The sequence below is a fragment of the Achroia grisella genome, unplaced genomic scaffold, assembly GCF_030625045.1.
Source record: "Achroia grisella isolate CSIRO2021 unplaced genomic scaffold, CSIRO_AGI_Agris_v1 utg906, whole genome shotgun sequence".
Classification (NCBI taxonomy): domain Eukaryota; kingdom Metazoa; phylum Arthropoda; class Insecta; order Lepidoptera; family Pyralidae; genus Achroia; species Achroia grisella.
Window position 1 is genome coordinate 968,626 of NW_026713064.1, and position 26,767 is coordinate 995,392.

Here is a 26,767-nt window from a genome sequence, read left to right on the forward strand (position 1 = left end):
TTTGGCCGCCTTTGCACCCTCTGCGCTATGCAACTGATAACTAGTTCTTTAGGTTTTAAGGCCTTTTGCAACACTTTTCCCTCAGTATATAAAACTTTCAATATACAATACTAAATTTCAAATCAATAGCAATAGAAGATTCTAAAATATAAAGCTAAGACAGACGGCCTAAACTACTAACGGCCATTTATTCGCATATATTATTTATAAATCGTTACCTATTAACGCTAATCATACAACAGCCATAAAAAGCATTTATGCGATGCCATTTATTATTTTATTAATAAAATTGTGAGAGAAGTATTGAAAATACTCCTTTAGGAGCAATTTTCACAAAATTCTTTGGCCTATATATTGATCCAATTAATTGATCATATTTAACATCTTGATGTAACTACCTAATTTTCTTATTTCTTTCATATTCATATTTTACTACTTGAAACTTTATAGGATTACCTACTTTGAACGGAAACGGAACTGTAAATGTCATTGATTAATCTATAAATTAATCTCTTGACGTCTTGTCTTTGGCTAATTGTTTGATTTATTTATGGTACTCTTACTTATATACATTTTTTTCATTATTTGAACGCCATTGTGACAACTCTTTGTTTGGTGAGTTCTTGCTTATAATATTCATTTTTACATAGCCATATCTACTTTTTGTAATGCTTTCTATTGTAGAAAAAGTACTCTTTAGAAGAAATGTAATTATAGTATAATTCTTTTAAAATTTCACGTGTTCATAATACCTATAAGTTAGGTAGTTATGTACCTACATTGACCGGTGTTTGGCGGTTATAATTTTTCTTGGTATAACTATTCAGCAATTTGAAGTAACATAATATAGTCGTTGTAGTCATTTATTAGTAAAGATTTTTATTGTAATTATCAAGAAGTATGATTCAACGATTATATATAGGTAACTTTACTAAGGTTGTCTTCCTTTGGCTGATCTTTCGCTTACTTTGATATTTCGATTCTTATTTAGATAAGTCCATGTGCACGAAAATATTGAAATATTATTTCTTAATAATTATTCCTAGCGCTTGAATAATTAAAGAAGTCGTAGACAGGAAAGGTACCTAGACTACATTTAAAAAACTTGTACAAATATCTACCCTCATTTATTTCATTATGTCTATATATCAAATAAATGTGATATCATCTACATCAAAGATTGTATGCATTATCCTTGAAAAAAATATTTTTTTGATATGGGTTTTTGCTTATATCAATAGTACTGTTAGATTTCTTTAGTTATTTACTAATGATTTTAAAATTATGCAAAACAGCCTATCGGCATCAGCTTATATTTAGCGATAATAATTTATTTTTCAGGTAATAATGGATGAATGGGATGATGATTCAGAGGTGGTAAGTATGTCAGTTGGATATATGTTGATGTAAATTTCTATATTCACATTTTTTGTTTTTAAAGTAGATATGTTAGACATCATTTGATATCACAATATGCTAAAAAGAAATGAAACTGTTTTTAAATGCTCTAGGTCTATTAGCACAATATGATTATTAAAGTGGTGATCCACTTTATATAGCATTACATAGTTACTAAGGTTTATTATTTCAACTTACATCAAATATATACACATCTATAATTGCTATGAAACAATAGACATTTTTAACGGAACTTGTGTTTTAGTTCACCTATATTATTTCAGGTTGTACCACCACCGGTCACATTACACAATGTGAATGGTGGCAGTAGTGTAGATGGGGGCCGCATTTTCTCCAGAGGCCGTGGATTTACATCATTTAACAATAATGGTAAATTTATTTTTGTATAAAATTTATTCAATTTGTATATAATTTGAGGAAGTATGCAAGTTTATCATGTCATTAAACAATTGTCTGTTCTGAACATAGGTCTCTTAAACAAATCCTCTAAAAATTTTATTTAATATCAAGTTGAAATAACTTTAACACATTTATTGGTTGGTGGGTAACAAATAAAAATGTGTCTTTTATTCCTGAATATTGTAAATCAACTTTTAGTTAACTCATCATTTTGTAGAGACAAATTGTTATACAGTATAAATAAACACAAAGTGTTCTTTAAATTTGTTTATTATAAAATATCACTATTATTACATTTCATTATTTAGATATAGATTGAGGCATAAGTTCAGTCATAATGTTTTGTTTCCAATGGTTAAATAATATTGGGTACAGTTGCAGCTCTATTACACTTTGTTTATATTACACAATGTGAATATTGACATGTGGCACTTCTTTGCCACTTAATATAAAACCTTACACTTGAGAAAATGTATTGTTTATTCAGTTACATTTTACTGATCCAACATTACCCAATATGTACTGTAATATTGAAAACTTACTGCCTCCCTCACTTGTGTACTAATTAAAATTGACACCATGTTTTTTTTTGTATGAAGATTTTATCGTCAACACAACACAAAATACAAATATTTAAAAGTACATTACCCTTGAGGACATAGCTGAAAATCCGTGTTTCGATCCTTGAGTGATTTTTTGTATTGCATTGGTTTAAAATCTTTATTGTGTACCTACTATTTCTAATGAAGCCTGTATGTCTATATTATACAAATAAAAGTTTCGATCTATCTATCTATTAATATTTAAGTGCAGTCGCAGTGCAATCCTGCAATAATAGATACATATGGCAATATTTTTTTATTTAATAGGTCAATATAGAACTTCGACTCCTAGCAAATGTATTCTCGATGCCGCATAGCATGATGTTTTTTGCCAAATGATTAAGTGTAACAGAATAGATTTTTTTTGAGGTAGACTCCGACAAGGTCGAGAGTAACGGGTTTGGTGAACGACGCGGGCGCGGCGGACGCGGGGGGCGCGGAGGACGCGGGGGGCGGGGCGGCCGCGGCGGCGCCAGAGACCGCGGGGACTCGGAAACTAATGGAGGTAGGTGATGTTGGACATATTGGAACTACATATTATGCTACAATCCTTTCACAATAAAACAATATTAGATAAATTAAAGTGAAATGATGAAATGCTTATTTTCCATAAAAACAATGGATGTTGTTGACCAAGTTGGGATGACATAGTAAGCATAGCAAACTATTATGTTAAAATTCCATCAAAATAAAACAGTAATAGAAAAATTAAAATGAAATGAAAACGATGTTTATTTTCCTTAAAAAAAATTGGATTACAGTAATACAGTATTGGGATGACCTAGTAAGCATATCAGATATAATTTCTATATCTACCACACCTGTGTTTTTAAAAAGAGATAGACAACAAACATACATTTATCATGTTTAGAAACAGTTATTTGTAAGAAAGAATAAGTCCATAAATATTTTGTTTGATATAAATTTTATAATTTAGTCAAATATATAGGCACATTGACCAAGGAAACAAATTGTCTCAGTTGGTAAAAAAATATTATACATACAAACAGAAAGTGTTGTTAGGCTCCCTTGATTATCATAATTTGATTTAGATGTGATTTAAGTTTATGTATATATTTCTCGGTATCAAAATTTATGTGTAATTAATTTCTATGATAACAAACTAAGTACAAAGTTGAAGTATGTGTAACAATTTTGTTAATAAACAACTTCAATGATAATAAATGATGTAGATTTATTTGTTTACCATTTACCATTTGTAATTCATTACAAAAATATTCTAGTTATTTTTAAAGATCTTTAAACTCGGTGGGTTATAATTAATTGTATTATTACTTTCGTAATTAATAATAACCCAGGAAAATACAAATACATGCCTATCTAACTCCATACTAAACAGAGCGTATTATTCCCATAGATCTGATAGAAATAATTAAATACATTTAACATGTCATATTAAATTATTTGTGACATAATATACACATAATACAATAAACAATTATACTTATATATAAGGCGGTGTGCTAAATAGCTAGACCATAGGACGTAAGCTACAAAAATAAGGCAACATTCTAGACTTCTTGAAAATAGTCTATTTTTTGTGAATTTGAGATATCTTTCCCCTATCAGATAGCTATGATGACAAAGGCCGTGGAGACAGAGGCGAACGAGGCCGAGGCCGGGGTCGTGGGGGCCGCGATGGTGGCAGAGGCGGTGGAGGTGATGATAACGGCTCCCCTGAGCTTGGCGAAGATGGAGAACCGAAGAAGGCGCCCGTTACATACGTCCCACCAGAACCAACCACTGATGAACAGGAAATCTTCAGCAGCACCATTAGCTCGGGCATTAACTTTGACAAGTTTGATTGTATTGCTGTCAAAGTAAGTCGTATTGTTTTTTCTCATAAAAATATAGCCGAACTTATGCAATGATGTCAAACCAAAAATTTGTCCCCGTGACGACGGTAGCCTTGGCATGTGGAATTCAGAACATACGGTGCGAAATATGGGCATATTAAGTATTCACTACCACAACATCAATATTTAACAAAATCTCTGACTACCCTAAATGGGATAACAGTAAATTACGAAATTATTTCTTTACATCGTAAGAAATATGTCATTACTTTAATAACATAGAATATTACATTACATAAACAACTCCATACATATATTTATAATTCACTCTTTGTTGTAGGTTAGTGGTGAAAACCCACCACGTGCCATAGAAAGCTTTGAAACAGCGAACTTACGGAAGTATGTTCTTGATAATATTTTAAAGTCTGGTTACAAGAAGCCAACTCCAATTCAGAAACACGCCATACCGATTATAATGACTGGAAGGGATCTTATGGGCTGCGCACAAACGGGATCTGGGAAAACGGTAATAAAATAATACTATTTAACCATTTTACTAAAATTAAAACCAAACTTCAGATTGCTGTGGTCTAGTGCTTATTTACTACTCTAACTTATAAGTACCCTGTAGATTGTGAGTATATCTAACAAAACTGGAAAATACTTTGTATCAATTCATATTTCTCATTCACTACCTGGTGATTGTAACTCCGAAAACAAATCAAATTAATGCTTCTCATACATTTCGCAGTGTCTGTTGCCACATCAAGTGTTATTTACCACAACATGGACAACTGAACATGTTTCTTATTTCTATGAGTGGGTGGCTGGCTCACTCTATTATTATACTTGTTGTTTGTCAGGATTGAACTGCTCTGATAACCGCCTGATTTATTTTGTTACTCAATTACCTATTATATGTACTTTTATCAATTTTGATATTTGTGCAGGTTGAATTCAATAAAAATGCAATACTACTATTTATGTTATAAAGCAACATGCAAATTTCTACTGCTTGCTTATTGTGATAAGTCTTTAAAATATATCGAAATTATTTTTATTATGTAATTATATTTAAATAAAGGTTATTTCTATTTATGAAATGTTTGAGGATATTTATTATAAAATCAAACAGGAATGTTTACTGAAATGACTTATTATAGAAAGAATTTTGTTTTAAATTCAACATTTTTTCCAGGCTGCATTTCTTCTGCCAATTATTAATACTCTTTTACAAGACGCACGAGAGTTGGTAGTTGGACCAAGTGGATGTGCGCAACCACAGGTAATTATATTATGTCGTTATTAACCTACTAATAATGAAAGTTAATAATTTTGCTTCATGTAATTAAAAACAAGATGTTCCATCTGAAATACTCGTCAATAAACATGAATGATAATGTGTCTATCGTAATTTAATTTAATTTAGAAATAAAATTTAATATCAGTATCTGTTATTATAAAAGTAAATAATTTAGAAAGCAAATGATTTGGAATTATCATCTTTTTATCTATCTGAGACTCACGGTGACTAGGTCTATCATCCGTACGTCGTCAGTAGGCTGAAATATTAATATAAACTCAATGAAATTGAGCGCAATGTGGGCATTAAAATGTTACTTTCGTGCTCTCCTAAAATGGTTTTAAGAGTCGTAGCACAGAGATATACTACTCAACTTAGTTATCAAAAGTTAGAAAATTTTGTGTAAATTTATATTACTACCTAAATCTCAGATTATGGAAACGGATAACAAAACAAATTTATCTAAGAAAATAGGTGAATGACCAGTGCCATGTTAGGTTCAAATGTTTCTAGTAAAATTTAACAATAACTTGTAAAAATAGTATATTTATATGAAAATAATAAAATAGTTCACCATAATCAATATTTATCATATTTTTTTGTTTATGTTATTGATTATAAGTCACATTTCAGGTCATAATAGTATCCCCAACACGAGAACTAACGCTCCAGATATTTAATGAAGCCAGGAAATTTTCCTTTGGCTCTGTACTGAAAATTGCTGTTGCCTATGGTGGTACTGCAGTACGCCATCAAGGAGATACTATTTCTGTAAGTTACAAATGTTAAGTTGTGATTAGTATGAATAGGTTATATGCATTAAAAATTAAAATATTTTAATTTCCAAAAAACTGGTAACCAACCTGACGGATTACCACTAACCCACAAATTTTGTTTACATTTATCAATTATAGTAATGTAGACCATTTATTGTTAAATGGAAAAACATAACGCACCGAGTTAATGACTCACAAAATTGGTACACAAATGATTGTGTGGTTTTAGGTATATTATTTGCCTTTTATAATATTTTTTTGTTTACAGCAATATTATTTTCTAAGTCCTGTGGTTATGGCCTGGTGTTATAAAAAACGAAATAATTTCGTAGACGTCGGTAGGTTCGCCCTTCCACGTTGGAAGTAAATAATACCTACTTGTTTATTGATTACCCCAGCGGAAATATAATCTTGATGCTATATAATTAATATATTTTTTTATTGAATATATGTATATTAAATATAGTATAATATTGTCTAATATAGAAAGGATGTCACATTTTGGTCGCCACTCCTGGACGTCTCCACGACTTTGTGGATCGCAACCGTATATCTTTTGATAGCGTGAGGTTCGTCGTACTGGATGAAGCAGATCGTATGTTGGATATGGGCTTCATGCCTAGCGTTGAGAAGATGATGGAACATCCCACTATGGTAGCAGTTGTAAGTATAATTACCTAATTTACTAAATATGAGCATCAAATTGCAGCCTAATTTTATGTCTGTCACCTTGACGGGGACTCACATTCACGTTAATTCTGTTTGATAACCGCACATAATAAGCATTTGTATACATATATATATATATATATACATATATACCGTATATTAAAAAAAAACAATATTACAATTGATTGTTTATTAATTTACATTATGTGTTACAAGATACGAGTATTTAAGTATTGTATCCAGTAGATTACAAACTTTACATAGTACGGCGCTGTATTAGATGTAGGTATATTAATTAATAAATTATGATAATATACCCATACTGCAGGAAATTTTATCTATCTATAATTTCGCTATTAAACTCAAGTTTTTGTATTGTTTAACCATAGAAGAAACAAGTATTACTCTGTGATTTTATTTTCATAGACAAGTAATGATTCAAATGTTTTCTTCTTGTTTAGGATTCACGACAGACATTGATGTTCTCTGCCACATTCCCTGAAGACATCCAGCATTTAGCGGGCAGATTCCTAAACAACTACCTCTTTGTCGCTGTTGGTATAGTCGGTGGTGCTAGCGCTGACGTTGAACAAATTTTCCATCAAGTCAGCAAGTATGAAAAACAGAACATGTTGAAGAAACTCATTGAGGAAAATGGTAAGTCATTAATTCCATAGCTTATACACCAGAATAACATATAATTTTGTCTATAAATCCGATTTACGAAGAAACTATACAATTTACTACCAATAATTAATATTTTTTTAAATTTGCAAGAATTAAAATTTATTTTTTATTACCATAGACGGCAAGCGCATCCTGGTGTTTGTGGAAACAAAACGTAATGCAGATTTCATTGCTGCAATGCTATCTGAGCAGCAGATGCTTACTTCATCAATCCACGGCGACCGCATGCAGCGTGAACGCGAGGAGGCTTTACACAACTTCAAGAGCGGACGCCATTTTATACTAGTCGCTACTGCTGTCGCTGCGCGTGGATTAGGTACTAAATTAAATTGAAATCAGTGATTTCATACACTCAATGTTTAGTTGTATATTAGATATTTAAATCTCAAGCATTTTATTTCTAATTTAAGTACTTTTAAATATCGGGATCTTAAATTATATTATCATAGTAAATGTGTACAATTCAACTGACTTGACTGAATTTCCAGATGAGAAGTTAGCCATAGGTCAATTCTTGATGTTATGATGAACGCTAACGTCTCTTGGATTAATTTTGTTAATTGTTAACTTAGAACTTACTTTGGTACAACTTCACGAATAACATTTATATCAAAAGTTTACAAAAATAATCTATTATTGACACAATATTTTACAGTGTACAATTTATTAAATTGTATCTGCCTCAGGGATACTAAAATGGTTGAGCTATCTATTAAAATAAACTCGCTAATGTGAAATATATTTTCTAGATATTAAAAACGTTGACATCGTGGTAAACTACGATCTTCCTAAGAGCATAGACGAGTATGTGCACAGAATCGGCAGGACCGGTCGTGTCGGAAATAGAGGAAAAGCTGTATCATTCTATGATACTGATCAAGTAAGTGATATATAATTTTTTATAGTCATCATTTTAGTGATTATATAATGGAAAACTTCAACTCGGCATTGATACTAAATTTAATGTAAAAATTGTAGATAAATTTTTATTAATACTGCTTTTAATATTTTTATGTATATATAATGCACTAACTTTGTATAGCATTTTTTTTGTTTGTTTGTTATCACTATTTTTGCTGATACATATATTGAAATATTTTGTGTTCTGAATAAAAATAATGAATAAATTATTTACCTACATTATTTTTTATTAAATTGTTTGTTATAGGATATTGCACTCGCAGCTGATTTAGCGAAGATTTTGCGTCAGGCCGATCAGCAAGTGCCCGACTATTTAGAAAGCGGCGGCACCTCTACATATAAGAGCAACAAATATGGAGGCAGCGATATTAGAGTGAGTATACCATGGTTGTAATGTCTACTTGTAATAATGTAATTAATTTTTTCTCTAGTATGAATGCGATCCAACTTTATTGGGTATACCCTGTTGGGTTATAATGATGATGCCATATCAACAGTGATACAATGGAATTCATGAACAATAAGAATTATTTAATAGTTAGTTTTAATATCTCTCTGCTATTGCTATTTTGAAAGTAATCATTTTTGTTATTGTCCTTGCGATTTGCTATTATCATAATTGTGTTATTATTACAATAATTGTTTTACTTACATGCAATCACTAGAGTAAGGAATCGGATGAGGTATTGCAATATTTCATATATTAATTACATACTAAACTAAACGAAAAAAAAGAGTGACATTTTTTTTGTGGTTTTTGCGCTATTTGCCCTCCTCCATACAATCGTCAACTCCTTCATATCCATCTGGGAATTTGTTGTTTAGGTAGTTTGTGTCTACAGTTATGTCTCTGTTATATGGCCATGCACTTCTTTACTTTTACGCCACTACTTGGCATGGCTACCAACTAATAACTACTACTACTGTATATATACTGCTAGGACCAGATTTCGGCAAGTTTATCAATTATCATTGATAGATTTGAAGCTTGAAAAGGTCTGAAAGCCGTGCAGCCGTGATACTGCCTCGTACGAATATGTTTTTTTTTGTGACGTGAATGTAGCTCTAGTTTGTATATCATGGTTATTTGAGCTTTATTTTTAATTTTCAGAATTTCAATAATGAAACTGCACCTGCAAACCAAGGACAGGAACCAGAGGAAGAGTGGTAAATCTACTTAGACTGATTACCATTTGATAGGACGATCTAGTGATTGATTTACTTGTTTCAAAATGCAACTAGTGGTGTAGTATATCTATGTAAATACATCAAATGGTGCTTATGCTACCGTATTTATGTGACATGATACATGGAACAATTAAAATGTTACTACTACCATACGATGGTAAGCCGTCTAAAATAATGACATTAACTTTCTAATAAACGTTTACACCTAAAAAACAAGACTGTGACTTAATGTATAATTGCTGAGTATTCTAGATATAGGCATTAATTATAAGACTCAGGTATCCCAAAATGACATGTTTATTGCATAAGTCCCTTTGATTTTATACATACATCATTGTTGTGTACTTATATTTTTAGTGTTAGTTTCTTTAAATTTGTTATTTGTTTTATGACTTTTGATTGTTTAGAATAATGTGGCTTAAGTTTATTTTTTCTGTTTTTGTTTCTGGATCTATTATTTTGTGGTTAAGACTTACCATGCAAAGCAAAAACAAAACTGTGATTTTAATATTAAAGTTGCTCATTTAAAATTTTAGTAATAGTTACAAATATATATAGTTTTCTACATTTATTTCAAATATGTTAGCATTGTAAGCAGTGTTTGCTAAATGGACTTTTTAATAAAGTTATGTAGTAGTAACCTTTAAACTAAATGATGTGCTATTTGCAGTTGTGCAACCTCATTAGCATTGCTCGCCCCGTGCTACTTTCTCAAGTAAAAGCTATATAAACAGGTATGCTTCAGGTTATGGTTATATGCTATCTTTCGCAAGGCACAAGCCTTGGCCTAAACAGATACTGCCATCTTTTCCAAATGGTGCTCTCCAGCCGCATACTTCTGCCTTAAGCATTGTGTTACACAAAAAGAACACGTGTTGTAGGAATCTGCTCACTATTCTCTAATTCATTCACCATGATGGTGCAAACCCGTGATTTGGAAAAAGAAAATTGAAATAGATTTTGTTCTGTTTTAATATTGTTTTAACTTGTATAATTTAAGAAAGTTTCAAAGCATATGGTAGTACTCCAATAACAAATATTACAACTTTCCTAACTAAAAGTACAAAAACTATTATATCATGAAACGTTTATAGATACTTTATACTAAGTCCATTTTGCCCACATAATACTGCAATCTTAGCTCTTATCATAACATACGTAATAATACAGCAGCTATTTTGGAAATAGCCATTTCATTAGAATCTCATTTTAAAATGTCATCTTCATCATTATTAAATGTTTATTATTCAGTGAATTGTTATATGGCGTAAATAAAATTTGCCATTGACAGCTTCAAATCTACTCATCGAAGCAAATATTCACGTATGTTGTAATCTGTGATTATTAATCTAAGTGCTGTGCAAATATATTTTTTGCATTGCTTTGCCATAGAAGTTTAGTTCAAGTAAACTTAGTAAAAGAGATTTTTTTAAGCAATATTCTACGAATTTAAACCATCGCAGGTATTGTTTACCGTGAAGACAGCTAAATTACATTCTTACGATATTTTAGTTGTTGTAACTCCACTACATAAGTACAATTTGTTTTGTTATATTCATTTGTAAGAGGTTAATCAAAATAAAACCTGATTAATAGTAATTCTTTTATTTAAACCTAATATTGAGCATGTTACTGCTAAGAAATTATACGGAAACAATATAAAAAAGATTGGAGTGGAGGAATATATTTTGTATAAAAAAAAACTAGCAAAAACTCACAACTTAGGATCTACTGGTGTAAAAAAATGTAATAGGCAGGTTAGTTCACAATATTATTTTATAAATACTTTTGAATTGTACTACCAATTCAAAAAAATAATATTGGCAAACTAACGCAGCAGTTTGCCATACGTCAAAACTACTTGGTTCGACATGAACCCAAAGTTATCGACGGGGATGTATTGAATACATAATAATTTAATAGAAATACGATAATATAGTATATATTTTTATTTATCACAATAATTGACATCACAGTATATCAATGTTTTAAACTTCCGCATAGAGATGAGTGACTTAAAATTTAGTATACAAAGCAATAACGTGATCGTTCATTGCCGTATATTATGCGTTTAGAAATAGGTATATCCATGATATTTCGACTGTTCAAGCGGATATTTAAAACAAATACAGTGTATTTTTGGTATAAAAACTTTGTTCCATCTTTATTCTATTTGCATAGGTATGTACATACTACATAAATCAAATTTAATATTATTATTCCCACTGGATTATTGAAGTCATACTAAGTCGTCGTCTTTGAGTACAACTGTTTCGACTCACAGTAATCACACATGAAAAAAATAAAACTAAACCTTTTAAAAATAATACTACATACTAAGTCACTTAATTTATTATACAATCTGCATTCTATATGCTACAATAAAAAAGTCTTAGAACATAATCATGAAAATAATCAGGGATACAGGATAAACTCTCAACTGTTTCCTTTATTTAAATATATATGTATATTATATGACACGAAACTACTACGAAAACTAGCTAAGAAATAATATGATTTGTATAGAAATGTAGTAAAAACTTATGAACACTTTTGTGGAATCATTGCAGATTAGAAACGTCGGGAGATCGACAATAGAGTATACAAAATAGAGATGTGGTAACTCGTAATAAACATGACTCCAGTTACCAGGAATATTTATTTTTTATTTTTTCGAACAATTCTGTTTTTGGGCGCAGCTAGCCTTGAAAGCTTCACCGAACTTTAGGGTGATACCGATGATAATAACCTTAAATCAATATGGAAATATTTGTGACGAGTGAAAATTATATGATATGAAATGATTGGAAAATTTCATGTCATTGTTAATTCGATGACAGAATCAAGCTCTCGCTCTTTAACTTGATTAATTAATTTACCAGTTCAATTCTTCCAACTCGAGTTGGCAGAATTCAACTCGAGTAAACTCGAGTTGACACATCTCTAATACAAAAGCTTTATACAATTTTTCTTTGGTTACAAAAATGAGCAATAATGAATCTTTTTTTTCTTATTATACTTTTTGCTTTAACAATACGTAATTGCTGAACTATTATTAATAAGCAATAAATTGAACTGAATAGTACTCAAGCCTAAGACTAATTAAAGGCAAATTAATTATAACTAATAACAATCACGTGATATATTAAAATAATAAAACAATGTTACTAAGTACCGTAGGTATGTGTTATCTATTCCTACGGAATATTGTAATTTCTTAATACTTGAACTGTGATAAAACAGTTTATATCACTGGTTAAAATCTTGTAGAAAAAAAAACAAAATATTTGTTTTTATACAAACAACAAAGTTGAATCACATTAAAATATTTTAATACTATATTAATACAGTATTAAAATATTTTACTATACTTTACTATACTATACTAAAAGTATTGTATAAAATTTTAATATTCTGTTATGCATTAACATTAGAGTTTATTGATATGTTTTGATAGGGTGTTGTAGGTGTTCTCCATCTGAAGTATGCGACAAATCTGTAACAAATATAGAAATTATAACTAATTGGAATAATAATATCTAAATAATAACTAAATGGATATATTGTGACATAATAAAATAAAGCATAACGAAAATCCATTCTCCATCAGCCATTCTCACAAATTTCCCGAATTGTAATATTACTAGGATACTTACAACAACATAATCACGCATGCTAGTCTAATGGCAGTTGTCAGCAAACATATAGCACCAGGGAAGGTAGTTATTGTCAGATTGTACAATGTATTGTATAATACAGGCGCAAACAACGGCATTATACCCTCAATGGCACACATCAGGGCGAACGCCTTTGCTATGTCTTCAATCGGCAGTATCTTCGTAAGGTACGACCTTATTAGTGGAGCTGATAAACTGCCAAATACTGTTACTCCTGCGCCTGAAAAAAAATATTAAATATTATCACCCTGTCTAACGCTCCTGTCCCAATCTAACGGGTAAATAAATTACAATCGCCTGAGCTGAGTTCCAAACCAAACAAGTGGTGGCCTCAGACTAAAATAGTATCCATCAGAATTGACCTTAGCGACTAATAATACCATATGTCTTTCAGCGAATTTGGAGTGTTTTGTCTTCTGCACTTGCCCCCAATTTCTTCCGGTAAAGCTGTAAAGGTCATATTCGCCAAACAACATTACAACAGTTCGAAAAAAAGCGCTGCCTGCCTAGTAAGACTTGAAAGTATATAACTTTACGTTTTACTCATCATAATAGAGTCGGCAATACGCAAGTTACACTCCTGGTGTTTAAAACAACACATTGGTAACCATTTACGGGCCAAATGCAAGTTTTACCGCAGTTGTGGTGAAAAAAAATAGGACTTATATAACCCGTGTTACGGTTAGATTTTACGCGAGAAAGATAATATTGACTTACTAGTTACATTATCGTCAGTGGCTTGTGCAAAATAAATTCAATTACGCATCGGCTGAAACGACATTTTGCATGCCTGGATCAGGCAATACCTACTGCTTTGTTTAAATAAGTGTACTGATACATAAGTAATTAGTACTATATTTAATCTACAATTCCATAATATACATATGTACTTACTAAGATACATGTGCCATGTTAACACAGCAAAGGCTTTAATTGCATATTCTGCAGCGGCTGACAAAAATGATATTATTGATAGCACCAAATCATTAATCCCGAGTAATTTCTGTATGACAGTAACGCCAATCAAAGAACCGATGAATGATGTCAACACGCTCACAGCCGAAAATATGGTAAAGTCTTTCATTCCCCAGTGTAGTTTTTCTCTGGTGTACATATATTCGACTCCTGTTAGTCCATACAAAACAAACACGCTTAGGCAATTTGCGAATGTCAATAAAAGGAGCTGGGCCCTTAAGTTGTTCGGACGCTTTTTGAAACACTCTGTTATCATTTCTTTAATTAATAAGACGTTAATTACCGAACACAGAGTACCCTGAAAACAAAAATTAGGTTTATCCATATACATTAAAACGTAAACTGAAAATTAGTTAACATATCTCTTAATTCAATTATTTAAATTTATTGTGATTCTTCAGTCTTTCGCTGGCCCTTATAGGACGTTGGGTGAGGGCCTCGAGAAGCAAGCTGCGAACCATCCAAGCGTCATTCGTTTTTTCTTTACGGCGAAGAAGGAAAGGAGACAAGTCGCGTCAAAAGTTAGTCATCTAGAAAATGTATACGCATCTATGTCCACCAATTCCATCCTCGTTATACTATCTTCATCCCAAATTTCAATAAGTAACGTTCATTAAGTGCCGTTATATCGTGAAAGGGTACAAACAAACGGTCAGACTTTCGCATTTATGATATTAAGTATGGATTCCTTTTATATGAATATCTATCAATTATGTTATCACTATTATGTTATATCGAGACACTTATCAATATTACGTGTTGAAACTACATACCTACTTGTAGATATTTAGGTTTAGGTATCGCGAATTAGAATCGATAACACAGGTTGTTCCATATTTTTCAATATCGCAAGCCATTTAACAGTTTTTTTAATAGATGAATATGGAACCGTACACCTCAATATGCAGATCTTGCCAAGCAGAAGAGGAAACACCACAGCACACATCCTATGTGATTATAGCGGAAATCATACACTCTATCCTGAGGAGCCGGACGAATGGCGCCGTATTACCAAAAACCTCACTCATCGTGATTCAAAATGTTGACCACGACCACTCTGACAAGAGTGTACAGACTAAGAAGAATCCTGAGGAGATAAAGACTATCACTCCTAAGAATGTCTTTCAATTAGTATCCCTAACGGATCTAGTTTGAAAAAGGGCGAGCACAATAGATCTATGCAGGCTGCAGTGTCACAGGTCAAAACCCCTAATAAAAGAAAAAAAATAACTGTACACCTTAACGATATACATGGCCAGGGTACCAGTGGAGTACCATAGGATGATGATGAAGTCAGGGGAATTTACCCGTCACGGTGTCGGGGATATCAGCAAGAATTAACGGCAATTGTTTTTTGGGGGTACCCCAAATGGGGTTTTTTAACAACGAGGCCACTAGTCCCTATTAGTATCAATCCTCTGCTCTTAAAACAATTTCTACCTACTACTACTCTATTACTGTACTGACAGTCACATGTAGAAATGTGAATTGTGTGCATGACGCAACAATATTATTTGAATAGATATTGAAAATACATTGGATCTGTATCAAATTCTTGTAATATAGTACAAATTGCTAAATTACAAGAAATTGATACAGATCCAATGTATTTTCATGTATCATATATACAGTCGGCTAATTAGAGATATTGGGTGTCAGAGTTACAATGTGTATGTTGACTACAAGTTTCAAATTCAGATCAAGTTATATAGTTAATATAAGTATCACTGTTAATTAATAACAGATCATACATCTCAAATCGAATCAAGTCACCAATTCCATAGAAAAGAATGATTACCTACATAACTGGAATAAGTTACTGGTAAAGAGTGGTCTCATTATTAGCTATGTACTTGGATTTTGATGCCCACGCAGTTCCCCTGGAAACTATTGTGCCATAATTCATAAAAATACCGTCCTTTTATTTGAACAACAGAGTTATACAAAATAAGGCCAAAGATTTCATTACTCTTCACTAGGGAAGAAACCATTATTATAATTTTGAAAAAAAAAAAATAAAGACCGTAAAATATTAGGTATATATAATTAATACTTAATAGTATAATTTTGATCGAGCATAATGCTACAATCGATCTAAAGCCGAGCTAACAATAATTATACATGCAGTTTTAATTTCATTATGTTTTAATTATACCTACTACTATGTAGACAAAACACGAAACACAACAAGGTTATCATGTTGAGTCATATTATGCACGCAACAAAATTGGTTGCTGGATAGCTATAACATTTATTTAGCCTTTTGCGATGATTTAATACTACAATATTTTGTTTAATAAATTATAGTTGAATTGCATTCCGTAATAAGCTGACTAAACACTAGGGTATTATGAGAGTATCATTGGTATACTATACCTACTACTATAGTTCTTAATGCTTTTTTGTGAAAATTGTTTTCTTCGAATGGTAAACAAGCTCACGTATATACATGGAAAGAACTACAGATTTCACAATCGTGTGCCAATCGTGCTCCTTCGTGCCTCTTATCCTATAATTTCACTGCCTTATCTCACCATTCAACCAAAACACAGTTTACAAAGCAGCTGCTTGGCACCTTTAAGCAAGACTATGTGATGACTTCACCAGGAGCAAACAAGGATCGTATCCGGGGGGAAGCGTATGGACATTGACCCAATCCAAGTGCATTAAAAATTGGCCACTAGCTCCGATTACTGAATCCATCTCCACCTCAAAATAATGCAGCAATACATTAGTAGCAATAGAAACTACTGGTCAGCCCACAAAGCCCAAATGCAAAATAATGCGGTCACACCAAATAATTTATGTCGTAATAATGTATTAGATACGATTTAATATATCAAGCTACGATTGTGAGTCATAAAAATCGTAAACAAAAATACAGAGGCTTCGAATCATCACGTCACGATTTGTAAGGGAGAAAGGAAATGTTAGCAATCGGGACTAGGGGTAGGTTTTCATTGCATCATAAAATCTGTTTCACTTTCTAAATATCTCTGAATATTAAATACGATGACAATATCTGTGACTAGACTATGCGACAGTACATATACACTATTATCTTCTCTCGATGTACTGATAATTATGTTCTTACCTTTATTGCTCCAGTCAATGATTCTTGTAATCGTATATTCGTAATAGCATAAGCTGTTACGAACAATGTAGCTGCTATGAGCAGTAGGTATACATTTCCTATTGCTTTGAGGATATAGGAGGAAATCAAAGAACCAACAACGCTACCCGCCGAAACAGATATTTCCATCATAGTCATTCTGAAAAAGAAATTTTATAAATAATTATTTACCTATAGATACAACTTTATATACTTTGTATCTGAAAAAGCCGTTATTTCAGAAGGCAAATAATATATCGGAATCTTAAAACATTGAAAAAATATTTTATTTCAATGCGATACACATTTAATTTCTTAACCTAAAGAGACTTTATAATTTGAAAGGTGATCTTTAATTTTTTATGGAATCACTAGAAAAAGCTTTGTGCTAGAAAGGCACAAAGTTAAAACAATGCAAAGGTTATTGTGAATTAGCGTAAGAGTTATTGTGTTCTCACACTTGATGAAAGTTGAGGAATCAATAATTATTGTTGTAAGACTTATAACCTCATCACATATTTGTTAAGAAATAAAAAAAAAACATTAAGTTTGTAATGTTTGGACAAAATATAGATATGTACTAGAAGTTCTAGTTCTACGGAGAAATCGCGCGCATCAGCTAGAACTTTATAAATAATTTCTATAAAATAGAAATAAATTGGTCAAAAAGTCTTTACAGTAGATACTACATAATCAAATTATACATTATTCATTTGAATAATGGCAGTGGTGAGGTATTTTGCGGTTTTGCTATATAAATGTCTTTTAATATAGTTTGTTGTTTATCATTTAAAAAATATAGTGTAAATGTTTTTTAATGATAAACAACAAACGAATACTCATAATTAAAATACACATTACATATACATAGGTCTATTATTATTTATTACACAAAAAGTACATGCAGATGCTAGACAAACAGTGGAAATACATGCAGACATGAGATTGCAGCGAAACAGAATAACACCCAACAATGTGAACGAGCATTATCCAGTCCAAAAACAATTATTTAACGCAATCATTTTCATAGATGATCAAAATTATAGTTAATAAAAAATATTTATTCTACAGTTCTAAACTGTAGATAAGTACGTGTATTTTGTTCATCCATAAAATTGTATGTATTTGTAAATTAGTGAATAGAGCAAGAGTCGTGTGTAAGGACAGAAGCCAATAGCGCCAGTTCTCTCTGTTTGTTTGTATTTATTCTATAAACAGATAAATTAGTTGTTAACCAGGAATACGTTCAAAGTAAAGTATACCAATCATATTTTTGACCATTAGTGAAGATTCATGTGATACTAAACATACTTGTACCACACAAGTATATTGTGATATTCATGATTAGCTCACTCATTATTACTGGGTGGGACTAAGTAATGTCGTCAAGCTCGTCACTTAGTATAATCTTATTGGCTTATTTTTTTCTACTTATAGTCTGTTCATTTGCCACATTACAAAAAAAGGATATCATTGCACCTCTGTGGAATTAATAAATTTATTGATTATTTTATATTTTTTACAACAACACTTTGTTAAATATATGTTCAACAACGTCCAGATATTTAGCGCAGATATGTAGCGCAAAAGGCTTGATGTATTTGAAACAATCGTTATATGAAAATGTTTTAAATATTATACAGGATACTTTTTTTTAGTTTTCACTTCACTTTCATAGTCGAACTTTTATTATTTATAGTTGTTTGAGTTGATTAGTATTATAGTAAAATGATAAAAGAAAATGAATCAATTATAAGACAATTATTTTAGATCCAATTCGTTTTTTTAGAAATAATAAATGGCATAATTGCATAGATTAAATTAAACTTTTGCAACTATAAGTAGTCATTAATAATTTAATTTAGTAATTCGGATTTCCAAAATATTAAATAATACGGAATACCTCTTTTGTCTCTCTTCCTAGCAAAGCATTCCGATATAAGGTTAGCTTTCCTGATTCATTGTGCTCAATGGCGTCTTCTCTTCAAAGACTTGACACTCTACCATCCTGGCCACTACATCTCAACAAAGACGAATGAATGACTAATGAAATACATTAAAGTTAATGCACAAATATAAAAAATCAACTAGACGTTGACTTCTTTTTAGTGTGCCCGTAGTTCCGTATCGAAGTATTAGTTAAATGGTTTTGTTAAGTTCTCTTCCAATGACATATGTACTGGATAACACTTGCATCATTCATTACCTAAGAGAGGTATTCTGAGATATACAGACGTCACTTATATAACACATTGCTCCCGTAAACAACACGGTAAATCCTCCGGACATTGACAGCGGTATTACAGCCAAAGTGTACCACCATGGTCCCAAATTATGCAACAAAGCATAAACGACAATCAATATTCCCGTTATCGCCAAACCTAGAAATGACAATAGGTTAAGTAATATTTTTTGGCTGCCTTGATAATCCAGCATACATCTTTAGACCAGGTCGGGTGTTAAATCTATTATCATCGTCCTACGTGATGAATGATGGTTTCTAGTTAATTCCAGTACAATGTAAATATTTTCATATAAGATATATACCTATAAATGTCTGAATTTCTCTGGGTGTTTATGTATGTAAGTATATTATGTACACATGTCAATATAAAATATTTAATTAATTATATCCTTTATCTAGTTTTATGTTGTAGAAATAGCGTAATAGCCTCTTAGCCGCCATTTATAATTTACATGGCTATGGTTCAATGATCACAGATTGTGTACTATTATTAACAAAGACAATTTTGAACGCCACACAGTGCATGTCGTATTCGTATCCTAACAGTATGCGATGAATCGACAAGATAGTAGGTACGCTGAGTGAAAAAAAAATTAGACACGTTATACATATTATTATATCACCTAAGGCACATGCACTAGTTGGAAAATGAGGAATAAGGTTTGTCCGTAATCAACACACTATCTTAAATATTCTTTAACTACATTTCAATATACGATTGTGACAATTAATAAAATTATAATGCTTAATGGTGAACTATTGATAGTCTTATACAATTATATAATAAAACACAAATGCACATATTACAAAGCATTGAGGCACGTCAAAATATTTTAAGATAAATCCCGTATTATACCTAATAGTTCTCATCCCGGTTGTACTGACGTCACTCAAGTAACAATATGCTCCAGTCATTAATACTTGGATGCCTCCGGTTACCGAGTATGGTATACTGGTTACAACTAGCCACCAAGGACCCAGATGTCCCATACTACTATATAAGACGGTCATCATTAACGACATTGACATACCTAAAATTATTAAGATTGAAAAAAAACTTTTATATGATCCACTGATATATTTGGATAATATATTATATATCAATAGTAAAATAAAAATGTTATAGTACACAGTGGGGAACACTGGACACAATGTGCACGTGCCCAGGGCCCCACGATAGATTGGGGCCCCCTAGTATAGTCTAGTCCGTATTCCATTTCCAAACGATAACCGATACTACTCTACTCTCGCCTGAAAATCAATCTTAACAAATGCTTACCGACTATGGTCCATGGCAAGAACCCCCCTCATCATATAACGACTTTTTAAAATTGCTTTTGCCTGGTTTGTTTTGAAGGTAGGGGATCCCCATATACATCTTTCAAAAACGAGTTTGTCTATACTAACAAAATAGTGCTTTATTACTATGATCATAGGGGCCCCAATATACTAATGTGCCCAGTGCCTCTATTAGCTGAAAGGCTGGTGAGAAAGTGTGAAAATTTAGAGTTGTATGTATTTTTTAATAATACTTATTTTAAAAATTCAAACAAAGTTCGGTAGCACCGGTCAATAAGTATTCGGATACCGTGAGTACTGTGTCTCGCGATATTTCGTTGGACAATCTAACGACGGTAGTTGAACAAAATGCCGGAACCTATCAACATTGACATGTGCAACCTAGTTGAAATGTTGAGAGAGCTATACCTTTATTTAACATAAAATTATTCGTGTTAAAACCCTGTTTACAATATAAATATTACCTAATCGTAAAAAAACATATTAAAAAATAATGAAGCTTTTTGCGTGGGCCTCTCTTTTTGCTTAGCGGTATAAAAACTAGACTAGACAACCTATTCTCAGACCTACCGAGTATACATGTAAAATTTCAACAAAATTCAGTTCAGTTGCGATTCAATAGCGGATAAACAATGTAACAAGAAATTTTTATATGATAATATTTAGATTGTGTCGTATCAACAGCTAAAAGGACTGGTGGAAGATCGTGGAAGGTGGCGGGAGCTCCACCGACAAGAGCACAGCTCTAAAATTATGAATGAATGAATATTTAGATACTGAGTGAAATAAAGGTTTCAAAAATATATTTAGATCACCTTCCTAACTTGCCAACTTTTCTTTTCGACTTGCGATAAAATATCCACAAGTGCTCAAATTAAATATTTTCAATTAAAATATTTTTATGTCATTTCATTACATTAAAATGGTTACCGACTTCAAATCCTATTCCTTCGCACAGCATACATAAAAGTTGCACCGAAATATGACTAAAGTTGAATAATAAATTTAAAGTATCGGTAAAACTTAAATACTTATATCACGACTTAAATGTAGGTATAATTCGAACTTACCAAACAAAGGCCATACTATCAACGGTTTGCGCCCGTGAGTGTCAGACCATACACCAAGAAATAAGGATAAAAAAGCGGGCCCCAGTGATTCGATAACCGTGATCACGGTGGACACATATGTTACATATTTCTGCACTTCTTCTTCCAAATGATTCGTCTCGTTTGTTTGGACTGGTGAGAGAAAACCACGACATTCGTCCACGTCATGATTTAATGAGTGCACACATGTGCGGTACATAAGTACATTTCTTACTGCCGTTCCTGAAAAGATACTTTATGTTATTTATCAAAGGTAGACTATGCACAAAATTGTCTGCATCAACTGGGTCTCGCCTATTTCAGCCACCAAGAAGTTTACTTAGGGAAATGTTTCGGTTGGAAGGGTGAGTTTACAAGATATAGAAGCATGACATTTTAAGGGGGTCTTCCTATGTGATGGGTTGAAAAAATCGATTTTTTTTTTCATAAATTGCTCCCTTAACATGTCTAGAATACGGCAGTAAAGCGATTTTAGAAAATTCGAAGTCGTTTTAAAGATACAGCAGGTAAAAGAAAGAGCGGTTCGGAGCGGTGAGTTGGCAGTTAGAGACCGGGCCTATTGTGTACCGTCGGCTTTATACCTGGCCTCCCTTTTATTAATATATTTGTTTATACAAGTTTAGACACGTTTCTACAGACTTAAACAGAAATTAAGGAATAGGAGGAAAAGGAGCAGGTAAACTTACTGATAAAGTTATCCAAGAAATTACAAAATTCTACGGATTAGCAATTCGACGCCATCCAGATTCGCTTGAAGATATGAGAAAGGAAGTTTGGGCAACGTACTATCACAAATGTTCTTCTGATGAAAACCCTCAGCATCAATTTTGTCCAGAAGGCGAAGACAGTTGGTGTAAATGGCGTAAGGCTGAAGCTAATAATGAACTGGACCAATTTCATCACGATAAACCACCTCTAATTCCGCAAGTCCAAGAAGCTATCAAACCGGTTTTCGAAGATTTATCGAAAGACGAATTATTAATTCGTTGTTTAGGAGCAGAGACACAAAACAATAACGAATCTTTGAATTCTTTGATTTGGACTTTCGCTCCTAAACATCTTCATTCTGGTCCCAAAGTTGTTGAAATTGCTAGCTACTTAGCAGTTATTATTTTTAATGAAGGTTTTCAAGGTATTTTAAAAGTTATGTCGATTATGGGATGCCCTGTTGGTCGTGAAGCCCAAGCGTATGTTGAGAAACGGGATGAAAAGCGAATCTTACGCTCTGAGCGGCGCGTAAGTGATGTCGTTAAACAAGCCAGGATTGACTCAAGAGCTGAACAATCTGCTTTAAAAGAGTTTCACGAGGAAGAAGAAGGAATACTCTATGGACCAGGCATCGCCGATTGAGAGTAAGTTGATATTTTAATACTTTTTAACGGACTTGAAACTTTAAACGCGTTTTTCTCAAAACTGTGTTTTTCAAACTTTCCTCCATTGTATCTCAGAAACGGCTGGACCGAATTACTTGAAATTTACAGGGCACACTCAATATATGTAAACGCATGGAATGAACTATTATCAATCGAAAATTTTCAAAACTTCGATTTTTTTATAGCAAAAAACAAAAAAAAAAAAAACGCCTAATTTGCAACTTTTATTTCAAATGTCTATCAAAAATTCAATTTTTTTTATATTCATTTGATTATAGGTCATTCCGTGCTTTTAAGCCTACAAATTAAAACGCCGTTTTTTTTTTTTTTTCAGACAAGCCGATCAGCCGGAATCGTGGAGGAAGTGGGAGCTCTTTTTTTCGAGGCGGGGGTGTTCAGAGCGCTGTAACTCTAGTTTGACTGAATATTTTTAGCTGAAATTTTATATTTATACTGTCCAAATATGTGTTAATAAATGATAAAAAACTTGAAGCTCTAAATATTTACTGGTCGTAGAAAAAAAATCCTAAAATATCCCTAAAAAACAGGCCGTCACATAGGAAGACCCCCTTAATTCTTCGGAACGATAACATATGACGGCTATGATGGCTTCACATGAAGATGTTTTGTCCATAGTGCCATAAATGTACCTAGGTATTACATTTATGGCAACTGTTGGCGCTGACATACAGTTACATAAGAAAACATAAACAAACATGATAATAAGTCAGTAATTTCGTAGCTTTTAAATTCGTATAATTTATGAGCATTATATCACTGAGGAACATCCTCAGTGATAACCACATGGTTATCTGTAGTGTAGTGTAGTATGTGACTACATAAATATACTACTACTATCTTTATGTATTTTAACTTTCTACTACTGGGACATTGCATGCAAAGAAGTACCTAAATGAAAATATATTTTGTTATGCACATAATAACAAAGCACATAATTACTAACTTAATATTTACAAATTTCCTGTGCTATGCGTGGAATAAGATATTTCTCTGCTGCAAAATTAATTTAATCTAGCTTAAGCTAGATTAAACTTCCGGCAACACAAGAGTGATATGTATATATTCTTTGTAGCTGGCTTGGGGACTATATAACATACAGGCTGACGGACAAAAAACTGTTTGATTCTGTTGCTCTAATAACACTGGCCCCATCACAATTGTATTATATAATATGTATTCACATATAAATTATTGTGCTGTTTATACCGACTTGAGGACAAATGTTAACCAAAGTAGAGAAGGGGATAGGAAGCACAGAAAGTAAAATAGAGTAGAAATCTAGTGACAATGTTTAAAATACTTATTAATGTAAATATTTATTAACAAAATTTCAGCATTTTCAAATGACTTATGTAATAGAATTAATATACTATTTTTTTTGTATGTATGTAATTTATATAATAAATAACATATTCATAAATCTACAACACTAATTTAAATGCAGTTTCAGTGTTAAGGGATGGGAACTTGATTCTTCTTATTCATATTTGAATGCAAGACTCCCAATTCAATGTTGTCATATAAAAACTAAATTTCAAACAGAAAAACTATCTATTACAGCATATAACAGCAATTAATGATAACAGATTTTCTGTTATCTTTCATCACTGTTTTTAACATAAGTTTTATGTAAACTCTTTCAGAGTGTGAGTACATTATCTTAGACAAAAGTTTTGAGTTACATTTTGTAAGTAAATTTTACCAATATAAAATTAGTTTCATGAATAACTTATTATAAACTAAAAACAATTTAAGCCTTTAAGTTTTTCCTTATGCACTCTCAAATCAAGATATCTGGATCATTACAATTAACTTTAATTAAGTACATAGTTATTTTGTACAAAACATTAACAATTAATAAGATTCTATCTCAAAGAAATCATTCACTTGACAGGCTAGCATTGACTTTTTTGTGATGCATACCATAAATAGAAGTCCTCACTCATTTCATGATTGTATATCATGAAATGAGTGTACTACACTAAGTTCAGTTAATATGAAAAAAAATTTATTTGCTGCACTGTCACAGATAAATTGCTGAATTATGAAGAAATTTGGTACAGCAATGGAACCCTGGAGATAATTATAGATTATATTTCTTATGAAAACAGTAACAGTAACAACCCCCAGGTGGCAGGATTAAATTCTCTTAGGGTGACTAATAAAATTAAAATAACTTAACCTAATTTAAAAATGACATTATGCCATACTTGGAAGAGGAAGAAAGGGGGGTGGGAGCATGTAGTCATACTAGAAGAGCGACATAATGTCATGCCTATATAGGAACTCAGCAAGCCCTTGGCAGTGGCGCAACACTATTGAGGGTCATTGTCAGCGCGGCTGAACATGCGCAGCGCAATCTCCTCCACCTAGGGGATGAAATCGCGCGAAATCACTTCATTCCGGACATATCGTGCCGCTCCCGTGCTCAAGCGAAGAATGACACAGGCGACAGTTGCTGGGCCTGCAGCTGCCGCCTTAGCGTTGACTAGTGCGTACCATGTAGCGGTCAACTAGGTCAACCGCGAGCGGACGTACGTGTTGTAGATGAAGACCCTCGTCCATAGCAGCAGCCTTGAAGTCAGACGTCACGCACAGGCCTAGTCTGGCTGATACCTCGCTCGACCTACGGCCCGAAGCACCTGAGTGACTGGTCCATGTCGATCCCGAGGTATACCACGGTTCGAGCAATACCGCAGGTAATGGAAATAATATTAGGAACAACTTACCCGACAGTGTCAATCCCATCATAGTCAAAAATATAGCAAATTCCAATACAATACTAAATGGCTTTCCCGGTAATTCGCTAATTCTCATTGTATTGGCATTGGCATTATTATTAGTTTCAATAAGACGTTCTTCGTCTTGAGCCATTGTGTATATCTTTTAGACATAAAAATTTTACCTAAATTAGTTTTTTAAAGTCAAAATGACATTGGATTATCAAATATTACATAAAATCCAATGTATTTCACTTGCAAACAATGAGCATTCAGAAAAATATTAGAACTAGAACTTTTATTTTATGTACATCATACTACAAAAAATAAACACCACGCGCACCACAGATAAACACGGTCCGCAATCAATAAAGTAAAAAAAAATATAGATATATAAAGAAGACTACGTTCAAAAAAGTGTTAGATACACTAAAATAAAATTACTATTATGACAG

General features: G+C 32.3%; 2 protein-coding genes across 3 annotated transcripts; one reads left to right on the top strand and one right to left on the bottom strand.

Annotated features, from left to right (window-relative positions):
- The first annotated feature begins 542 nt into the window (after nucleotides 1-542).
- LOC131853774 (ATP-dependent RNA helicase vasa) lies at nucleotides 543-9,956 on the top strand. Its single transcript, XM_059204810.1, has 14 exons — nucleotides 543-615; nucleotides 1,342-1,377; nucleotides 1,683-1,788; nucleotides 2,794-2,925; nucleotides 4,011-4,261; nucleotides 4,578-4,763; nucleotides 5,436-5,522; nucleotides 6,174-6,311; nucleotides 6,803-6,979; nucleotides 7,447-7,642; nucleotides 7,791-7,988; nucleotides 8,422-8,552; nucleotides 8,841-8,966; nucleotides 9,705-9,956. The coding sequence occupies exons 2-14, from the start codon at nucleotides 1,348-1,350 to the stop codon at nucleotides 9,762-9,764; spliced, it is 1,818 nt and encodes a 605-aa protein (XP_059060793.1). The 5' UTR covers nucleotides 543-615; nucleotides 1,342-1,347; the 3' UTR covers nucleotides 9,765-9,956.
- Nucleotides 9,957-12,711: 2,755 nt separating this feature from the next.
- LOC131853779 (proton-coupled folate transporter-like) lies at nucleotides 12,712-26,724 on the bottom strand. 2 transcript variants are annotated; one of them, XM_059204818.1, is made up of 7 exons: nucleotides 26,322-26,724; nucleotides 22,160-22,420; nucleotides 19,752-19,926; nucleotides 17,528-17,705; nucleotides 14,353-14,731; nucleotides 13,438-13,678; nucleotides 12,712-13,277 (listed from the first exon to the last, which is right to left on the bottom strand). In XM_059204818.1, exons 1-7 carry the CDS (start codon nucleotides 26,464-26,466, stop codon nucleotides 13,199-13,201), a joined length of 1,458 nt encoding a protein of 485 aa, XP_059060801.1. In that variant the 5' UTR covers nucleotides 26,467-26,724; the 3' UTR covers nucleotides 12,712-13,198. The 2 variants fall into 2 exon arrangements, with proteins under 2 accessions (XP_059060801.1, XP_059060802.1); XM_059204819.1 differs by lacking the exon at nucleotides 19,752-19,926 and adding an exon at nucleotides 20,647-20,821.
- Nucleotides 26,725-26,767: the final 43 nt, after the last annotated feature.